Source organism: Engraulis encrasicolus, unplaced genomic scaffold, assembly GCF_034702125.1.
Source record: "Engraulis encrasicolus isolate BLACKSEA-1 unplaced genomic scaffold, IST_EnEncr_1.0 scaffold_431_np1212, whole genome shotgun sequence".
In the NCBI taxonomy this organism is placed as follows: domain Eukaryota; kingdom Metazoa; phylum Chordata; class Actinopteri; order Clupeiformes; family Engraulidae; genus Engraulis; species Engraulis encrasicolus.
This window is the reverse complement of record NW_026945733.1, coordinates 6,716-17,078: the sequence shown is the minus strand read 5'-3', so window position 1 is coordinate 17,078 and position 10,363 is coordinate 6,716. Positions and strand designations below refer to the sequence as shown.

Here is a 10,363-nt window from a genome sequence, read left to right as displayed (position 1 = left end):
TGTGGGGACCAAAGAGCGCCTGAGGTTGGTAACATTACGGCAAGCCATATTAACATTAACAGCTGGTCTGGATACATTGGAAATAGCCTACATTCTACATTCAATTTGACTAGTCTAAAAAAAAAGCACCAATGAGACATTTCATAGCCACAATTGCAATTAATAATTCTAGCTAAAATCAGCACAACCATCATCTTGTCTACCTGATATTTGGAAATTGAACAGGTGGAGACCTACAAATAGGCTACCTGGGGACTGTCCTCGATAATGACTTGTGTTTTCAGCCTAACAGAGGCCATAGAAAAAGGTCCAGCAGCGTCTGTATTTTTTTTTTTTTTTTTTTTAAAGAAAATTGATCACTTTTAATGTAGGCTATGCAGAAAAATGATGTCTTTGTTTTATAAATCTTTTTATTGATTTGGCCCTGTCTATTGCTATTCATTGTTGTGTGGTTTTATAACTTAAAACTTCCTGGACGCAAGAAGCTGGGTCGACTCGTCACAGTGGCTGGGAAGGTCATGGAGGAGCCGACTCCTCTCAGCTAACCGATTTATCACCACATCCAAAGGAAAGCGCATGCAATTTTAGACTGGGTGGATCACCCTCTGTATGGGGAGTTTAAACTTTTGCCATCAGGCAGAAGGTTTAGAGGTCCAATCCAAGGGACTAAACGTTAATGCTCCCATCCTTGCTTTTTGCGCATTGGACTGGTATTTTAATCTCTTGATCTGCCATTTTATCACATTCTTTTATCCTCTTCTTCCATATTTGTTTTTTAATTTTTAATTCTGTGTATCGGTCCCAGTCTTATGTCCTTGCGCTGTGTTGTCCCCACGTTCCCGTCTTTATGTTGTTTTATAAGCCCATTTGTTGTCTGTCCTCCTGAATGTTCTTCAATACCTCCTGCTACAAACCTCATTTCCCCTTGGAGACAAAACTGAACACGAACTTGACATCCTTTCCAAAGTCATTGTGATACTTTTTTTTAAAGTGGCTTAATGTACTTTACTGTACCAAAACACTATGGTTCGGCTGCTGCTGTTGCTGTCATGTCCAGCCTGCTCTCGCTGATGCAGGAAATACAGGTGGCAATTCTGCTTTTCTGTAGGCCTATGTTAGTAGTGTGTTGTGTCATATCACATGGCTGATACCTGTTATACCTGTGGAATAATATGCGGTTCACTGAAGAAAAACACTTTATTACAGAATTACAATATTATCATATTTGTAGTATACAACAACATTGAAGAGTCTTTAGTAAGACTTGAGTACCTTATGTGATGGAATTTTACATCATTCTTATTTGGCTTCTTCAGAACACACATGAAAAGTGAATAACTCCTTTTAACAATTAACAATATAAAAAAACAAGGATGACAATAGTAAAGAAAATAGAAACCTGCTCATGATAAAAGGAATAATGTGAATAGAAAAGTAGAAAAATATAGACCATATATAGCCATCTGTATCGCATGATAGTAGACATCTTGAGTAATTCATATCAGCTTAGGACATCCAAGCTTAACAAAGAAAATGTTCTTCTACATGGTTAGTTCTTTTCACTGTCATTTACTGAACAGTCATAAACTGGATGTACACTTTGTGCTATCAAAATCACCTGCATCAGGAGATGCTGTAGGCCTATGGTATTAGTCAGGCATTTAGGTTCTCTTCTCAGGTCAGTTTGCCTATTTTGGATACTCGGAACATTTTTCTTTTCCCCCAGATCTGCAGTGATTCGTGTTCTACAACAGTGGTGTCAAAAGTAAAAATAGAAGTTAAGTTGTGGTGAAAGTACTACACTAGCACATGATATCACACAACTGTTACACCAGTTATTCCACTCAATGAGGTAGATAGAATGTGTTGTTATTGACAGCTTTGGCTGGGCCCTGGCCGGGCCCAGGACAGTCATCTGAAAGGACCCCCTCCAATACACTTAATATAATGAGGACCCGATTCTGCAAGTTGCAAAAAATATATAATGTCTGATCCTACACTTTGCAGCCTATAGACTAATAAGGCGTTGCATTAATTCTATGACAAACCACACTTGTTGTCAAATACTGAGGAGAGATGCCTTTCGGCCGATCGCAAACAGTTATTGACACCCACCTTGCTTTGCCTTTTTTATTTGTTCCGGGCAGACCTCTAACAATTATAAGGCGCTTCCTACGACTGTAGTTGACCACTTCCTGTTTGCCTACATGAAAGATAAATCTAATTTTGATAGTAGTATATTAATACTATTTGTTAACAGTAGCCTAACCGCAGAGATACACCAGCGGCGATCTGAGCGAGTTGAGCGACGGAAGTAATTGACTTTGTATTGAGTCGAGAGACAAAAGCGATTCTGGAGACTAGAGCGATTTGCGCGACGAGCGCGACAATTTGAAGTTGAAATCTTTTCAACTTTCTATGACGCGGTTCGGCGACAAGCCGCGACAGCCAATGACTGTATAGAGGTCAGTGACCACAGCCAATGGGTATGCTTGAATGCTTTGCCTTCTGCCTGTACGGACATACTCTAGTCTCCTCAATCTCTCGTATCGCTTGCTGCTACACTCTGTCGCTTGAATCGCGTCGCCGCTGGTGTATCTCTGCGGTAAGGCCTGTTTTTTAATAGATAGATATAGTTCACTAAAAAGTGCAGGTGTCTAGTATTCCACAACAGGGCTCTGATTAAATATCTGGCTGTAGGCTATTAAGCAAATTTGATGTATACTGTGTGTGTGTGTGTGTGTGTTTACCTTACATTTCTGGCTCGGCTAGTAAGAATCACACACTGATTTCTAGCAATATCTCTTGGTGATTTTCTGCTCTACGTCTCAGTTCCCCAATGCAATGATTCCCATCCTGTATGTCCTACTGATACACAGCTCCTCTCTAGCTGGAAGGGTGTCCTGCTCTTGCTGTCGTTTCTGTGACCTCAGCTGCTGACAGCTTTGGCTGGGCCCTGCCCGGGCCCAGGACAGTCATCTGAAAGGACCCCCTCCAATACACTTAATATAATGAGGACTCAATTCTGGACCCCCCTCTCTCCTTGGGCTGCCTGGGATAACTGACCTCTTTGCCCCCCCCCTCCGTCGGCCTCCCTGCCTATGACTATGCCAATACCAGGCCTGGACTGGTAATCTGCTATACAGGGTGGGCCGGTGCTCGTGTTTTTTATTATCTTAGAGTGGTGCACAATTCAGAGAGGGCTGTGCGACCCCTGTCCTATCCTGCTGCTGTCCCCTCTTCTGTAGTATAGTGGGCACTGCACTATGCAGTAGTGAAAGTGAAAGCCACTATGGGAAACTCCCATTGGGATTGTGACACAGCACTCCTCAGCACACAGTGCTCACTGCACACAACAAAATTGCATCTCACTTTATGCCGCACCAGTGCAAGGGGGCTTCCCGAAATGGCGTCCCAAGGGAACACTGCAGTAGCACGGTGCCTTGCTCAGGGTACTCCAGGCATGGAGGAGGATGGGGGAGAGCACTGGTTAATTACTCCCTCCACCAACCTGGCCACCAGTCTGACGACCTAAACACTGGCCCATGACTGTTTGCCCTGTCTAGTCTTTTGATAATAACAAATCGAAATATCTGGCTATAAGTGTAGTCATGCTCAAACTTTGTTATGTGCCGGCCAAAGCACAAAATATCTGACTGGTATAAGGATTGTTTTCTGTACTTTTGTTGTTGCTGTGGCATGGCATTCCCTTCTGCACTCATGTAGTGCAGTAAACAGGAAAGCAATTTTGCACTGGTTCTTAACTGGAATAGGTCTGGGACCCACACTTTTCCATGGCTTATATGCAGAATATGATTGTTCATCGCATCTGGTTCAACTTTACAGGCTCTCCTCCTCTCCCACTGTTCAGCCAGTGGCTTTGCCATCTTGACCCCATCCCCCCCCCCCCCCCCCCCCCCCCCCCCCGCCTCCAGAGGCACCAGGGTCTGAGCTGAGATGCGATTTAGTCCCACGACGCCTCCAGGGGCCTTGGCGGTAGTCCCGGACTCCCGGAGCTACCCCCACCTCCACCATATTGCATCTTGTTTAAATTTGGTGAGTGGCAATAGGTGAAATAGTACATATTTACAGCACAGCTCCGGAAACCACCCTGGACGCCTACGCGACCTGTGTCCTGACTAATATGACGGAGGTCATCTTGCACCTGTTCGTCCCCCTCGGGGATCGAACCTGCGACCTCGTCAACTACAACGGTCCGGCAATGGGAGGCACAGTACGATACCGCTCCAGTCTCCCAGTCCAACTGCATCGACACTGTATGAGGCTTTGGGAGGGAGGTTTACTAACGTTCCACGCCAACTCTGCTAGTTAGCCCTTCAGAAGCACTTCAGAAACATTGCTCTAGCACTGTAGTGTAGGCCTACATTAGTCTTTTGTGTGATCAGTTATGAGAAATGAAGATCTCTGGCAGCAAAGGTTGGCACGCTCAATCTTTGCTGGCCAAACCATGACATGTCAGTGGTGGTGAGGAACGTTTCCTTATGATGCATACATTTTCTCAAAAATCATTCGTTTACCTGCACTGTGGCCTACCCTACAGTAGTCAGTCTCATCTGTAATGATTAATTGAAAGCTCATTCAATTTTTAATCAGATATGTAATTCAAAAGACTTTCCCCAAAGTAGAATACTGTAATAATGCCCACAATTTTGTTAACACTTGCTTGGAACTAATTCACCTAAGCATTGACAACTTTGCAACTTTGTGGACAAATCATTTATTAAAGACTTTTTTCTTCAGAAGAACTGAATTTTGTCATCCAGTCATTTTGCAGAATTAACTGAACATTTCCCAACAGCAATGACCATAGCCATGATGACCTTTGACCTTTGGGTGAACCTATAATACGTTAATTCACACAATTCTCGTTTGTATGTCTTCAGAACACATATGGAACAGAATAACTCCTCTTAACTATTAGCAATGTAAAAAAAGAATGCCAAAGGTATAAAAAGATCAAATAAAACTTGCACTTGCATCTGAAAAGAGACAGTATAGACATGTCATATGTATCCAATGATAGCTTACATCTTGAGTGCCTCTTACTGTAGGTAACTCTCAGCTTTACTCTAACATAGATCGCAGAGGAGGACAAAAAAGTGTTCCACAGAAATAATAAAATACAGTAGAACTACAGGATTTTTAATTTCTCAACTCAGTTTGTCCACTTCTTTGTACACGCACACTTTTTTCTCCTGCAGCGTTGATTCTACTTCTGCAACAGCCCTTGCAAGTTACACTGCATCCTTCTGATCAAGGCATCCAGCTGTCAATGCTGGGCTCATATTCCCTCCTACACTCCTTATCCCTGAGTATCTGATAGACATGTCGGACGGACTGGTACCGGTTTTTCATCCTTTCCAGTTTCCACCGTTCGATATTTGGACACCTCCTGAGGGATTTGTAAGATCTTATATTGGTAAAAGTTATAAAACTGTGATATTGATTATTTTTGTAAACATGCTAATTATTCATGGAAATAGAGTACTTAACACTGATGATCTATGTTCTAAATGAGTCCTGGTGGACCACATACCTGTCGATTTCATCAAGGGAAACACGGAAGGTATCTTTCGTCAGCAGGAATTTAATCCAGTATCCTCGATGAAAACCCTGAAATTGACAAAAATCAATTGCATTTACAAACCCCAACTCCGGTGAAGTTGGGACGTTTGGTAAACTGTGAATAAAATCAAAATGCTATCATTTTCAAAACATTCAAACCATTCATTAGATGGAGAATAGTGAAAAGACAACATATTAAGTGTTAAAACCGAGAAAAAATATTGTTTTGGGGGACATATGTACTAATTTCTAATTTGATAGCTGCAACACGTCTCAAATAAGTTGGCACATGGATCAGTGAGATGTAATAAACATCCAAATAAGATAAAATAACAAAGAAGAAATGAAATTGAATTGAATTGATGGACAATATGAGTGTCCAGGTATAAGACCATCACAGAGAGGCTGAGTCACTCAGAATTAAAGATGCAGAGGGAATAATTACCATAGTTATTACATACATTTTTGAATTTCCTTTGATTTACCATGATTGAGTGTATATAAGACATATTTTTGTCATTAAAATCATTGTATAGGTTCATGACATCATGAAATATATATCCGCTGTGGTCTCACTGTAGCACTTCAAGATTTGCAGCTATTGAAAATTGACCATATGAAGAGTTCAGATGCAAAAACCCCTAACTTCATTTCTGAAGACCTGCACTTCTATATTTTTAGAGAATCCTGTTGTTGGTTTGGTTTAAATTCATATACTTGATAATACATATAAAAAGTTATATTACATAAATAAAATAAAAAATATGTAATTTTGATCGCTTTGTGTTAAATAAAAATGAATTAAGAATATTTTCTGAAAAGGCACTTAGGGGGTTTTGCATCTGAACTCTTCATATAAAGAATGCTTAATGTGTGCAAATGATAGAGGGTTTTAACATTCTCCTATGCACCCAAGCTCACTTGAAATAGACCTAGAAGACATGGGAAACTGACATTTACATACAGAAGTAAGCAGAAGTTGCAGAAGTCAATTCTTTTTGAAAATAATAGAGTAATGCACATCCTGTGCTACAGTGAAAATGGATGATCCAACTTGTGTTAGTGCTAACTTCAAAAGTCAGTCTGCATGATGGCATGGGGGTGCAGTAGTGCATTGGTTAAGTTGTTCTCACTCATCTGTAGAGTTAAATACAGTGCTGAATGATATGAATGAGTTTTAAACAGCATGAAAAGCCACTCATGCATTGTATTTTGAAGGGATATCTTCAATTACTGCCACATAGTAAGGACAAATTGCATTCTCTACTATGTTTTAATAGTTTAACTCCATCATAAGGACCAGCAGGTGAGAAAATGGCAGGCTTTTGGTCAAAACCTGTCACGCTGTGAGCACTACAGAAAGGAAAACATTGCAAAACATGACATGGAATACACCCTCCATTTAAGCTGGTGAAATCATGTCCAAGATAGGAATTAACACTGTGTTTTTGTATAAAATCATCTCATCGGTTAATGTATTTAACTGTTAAGTGTTGTATTTTGTTTTGTTTGTAGTCTTCCTTGGCATTTGCTGCCTTCTATTGTACCCGTCCCAACTCTTCTGAGACGTGTTGTTTTTACATATTCATGAATATCCCCCAAAACAATAATTTTGGTCAGTTTTGATGGCTGATATGTTTTCTTTGTGTCGTTCTCCATCTAATGTAAGAATCAGACGTTTTGAAAATGGCAGTATTTTGTTATTATTCACAATTTACCTTGTGTCCCAACTTCTATGGAGTTGGAGTTTGTACAATCTATGGTCAACCTGGCCAATGCAACAATGGCCTTGACCAACGCAACAAATTGGTACTGGTCTCTGGTTGGTACCTTGTGGCAGCTTTCTGACTGTGAGTGAAAAGAGTGAAGTATTTCAATGTGCAGACTTTTTGATATAATATAATACTAACTTTATTCATTTCACATCCTTGAGCAAGACCCATTTAAGGAAAGACTGGACATAAACATAATACATGTGAAGCATCACTGGCCAAACATGGAGGCTTAGAGCCCTAACAGACAGCCACACTCACAATATAGGAAGGCACGCTGTTGAGTATGGTAGGCCTATATAATTGCTGTTCATTTGTCATGTAAAAATATGAAATACAACAAAACAAGAGGGCCCCTTGCATCAAGTGTCTGTATTAACACAGACACGTTTCGGCGTGTGCCTTCTGGTAACATTGTCGCACATAATTTTCTGTACACTGAAGAAGGCACACCTCAAAACATGTCTGTGGAGATAAAGGCACTGGATCTAAGGTGCATCCCCTTTTTTGTGGTTATATTTGAAGATATAATTTTGGGCCAGAACCCCAAAGTAATGAATGAATACGGAGTGAGGCTTGGTCCTAACTACAACTGGCTGTCATGTAAAAACAATACAATGTCAAACATCAAATGTCAGACCATACCATCAGTACATATGGGAACATCTCCCGCCACGACATGTTAGTATTGTCGATGATGACTGGATCCATCCCTTCGTCCATAGCCTGCAGAGCTGTCCAAAAATGTTAGTTTTTAAAAAATGTTAAAAAACTTTGATGATTATATGCTATAATGACATACTCTCTTTCTTAAAGACAGAGTATATAATTTTAGTCATTTAGTTTGAAAATGTATGATTTGATCTTTCCATGATCATTTCCATATCATCATAAACTATATCTAGGCTAGTCTGACCAAACTTTTCAAGCCAAATATGTCTAATACTGTAGCCTAATTCAAAATGGTGGATATGGGGCAGCCATGGCCTAGCAGCAAAGATTGGCTTGAGATCAGAGGGTTGCATGTTCGAATCCAACCTTTCCCCTCCCTATCTCACTCCAGGTGCCATAGAGTCATCTATTCATGTAGCAACAATGTAGGCACATGGAAATTCCCAAGTTATAATGAATGCTTCGAAACTGATGGTGGTGGTAAATATTCATGAAAAAGATACGTTTGTGAGAAACATCAGAGGTTCAGAACCCTGTTCTGTGCAAATGGCCAAAACGCGTTTCCATGTGAGTGAAAAAGAAAGGAGATACATTTTAATGGGCTGATTTCCAAGTCACTGGTAGCCAATAAATGCAACTTCTCACCAATGGTGAGGGCAACAGGCCTAACCACAGTTGATGTGAAAATAGACGACTACACTGTAGCCTACTTGAAGGACAACACCGGAGCAGCAGATGTAATTGTTTGTGTTTTTTATTCAAGTGCACAACATGACTAACGTTTCGATGGTTAGGGTCTGATGAAGATGGTCTAACCATCGAAACGTTGTCATGTTGTGCACTTGAATAAAAAACAAAGAATTACATCTGTGCTGCTCCGGTGTTGTCCTCCATGTGAAGATGTCCTGCCTCTCTGCACCAGATGATAAAGCAGAAGCGCGAGGAACTACCCTTTTATTTTGTTTGAAGACTACTACACTGTCTTCCGAAATGCATGTTTTGTGCATTTATAATTTAAATTTGTTTATCAGAGACGTTCGAAAGAGACCTAGAACATCGTTGGTTTACTTACCTTGCCCACGCGCCCATATGTGTCCTTCATTGAGTTTTTCAGGTCTGATAACTAGTTGTCCCTTTTTGTTGCGATGATACTCGTCGGCGTTGATGATCACCCCACCAAGCCTGTCCTGAATGTCCCTATTTGATATAAATGCACACATTGCCCATTTATGACAGCAGTGAGTATGGTTTAATAAGTTTCGCCAGCAGAGAAGGTGCCTGAACTCAAGTTGTTAAAAGAAGACATTTCCCTTCATAACTAGCCTACTTTTAAAAAGTGTTTCTGACGAATTAGGCCTACTCTATTCGTATTGCGATATAAGACAATACAACGTAACTAAACATAGCCTATGTGTCAAAACTAATGTTGTCTGTAGCCTCCTGAGGAAATTGAAACCTAGACTGGTGCCGCTTCATTCTGTTAGGCTACGGCATTTGCGGTGTAAAAGAATTCCGTTTACAATAAACTCCAGAGTCAGAAACATATCTTACCGTGCTTTATCGGACTTATGAGTTCCAGGCAAACCGCGAAGGATGTAGAGGGTCTTAGTGCGATGAGGGTGTTTTCTTCTCCCCATTACTCTCGGACATTAACTTGTTGGTCACAACTTCAAGTTTGATGTGAGGTCCATGCGTAATGGGCGTGGAGAGCTTGTGACGAAGAGTATGTGGGGAATAAAGAGCGCGTGAGGTTGGTAATATTATGGCAAGCCCGTTTAACATTAATAGACATACTATAGGATAATCGGTCTATGTAATAGGCACCAATGACATTTCATACATAACTGCTATTAATAATTATTGTATACAAGTACCTGGGTGCTCAATGACTCTTTACCCTTCGACTCCTCTTCACTGGAATGCACAGCTGCTTGTGTGTGTGTGTGTGTGTGTGTGTGTGGAGAGACACAGTTGGCGACTTGTGTAACCCCCCGGACTACTGATACTCCTGGACACTTTGGTGGTAATTTTCTCTTGGCCACCCAGCACAGGTGACACTACAGTATGTACACTTTATTTTTGGTGTGTGTGTGGAGTGACACAGGGGGCGACTTGTGTTACCCCCCCCCCCCAAAAAATCTCTTTTTCCAAGGAATAGGCCTAAAATGGACACTGTACTAGGCAGAGAGACTATGGACACTACTGGACACTTTATGGCCACTTTGTATGGCTTCTAGGTGCCCCTTACGGAAGGAAAATATATTTTTGAATATATGAAATGAAAATATATTATAATATACTACAATATATTGTTTGCCAATATATCATTTTAT

At 40.8% G+C, this 10,363-nt stretch overlaps 1 protein-coding gene across 1 annotated transcript; it reads right to left on the bottom strand.

Moving 5' to 3' along the window:
- Nucleotides 1-5,142: 5,142 nt before the first annotated feature.
- On the bottom strand, nt 5,143-9,709 carry LOC134444018 (NEDD4-binding protein 2-like 1). The gene is made up of 5 exons (XM_063193505.1): nt 9,582-9,709; nt 9,103-9,227; nt 8,004-8,092; nt 5,558-5,634; nt 5,143-5,413 (listed from the first exon to the last, which is right to left on the bottom strand). Exons 1-5 carry the CDS (start codon nt 9,665-9,667, stop codon nt 5,275-5,277), a joined length of 516 nt encoding a protein of 171 aa, XP_063049575.1. The 5' UTR covers nt 9,668-9,709; the 3' UTR covers nt 5,143-5,274.
- Nucleotides 9,710-10,363: the final 654 nt, after the last annotated feature.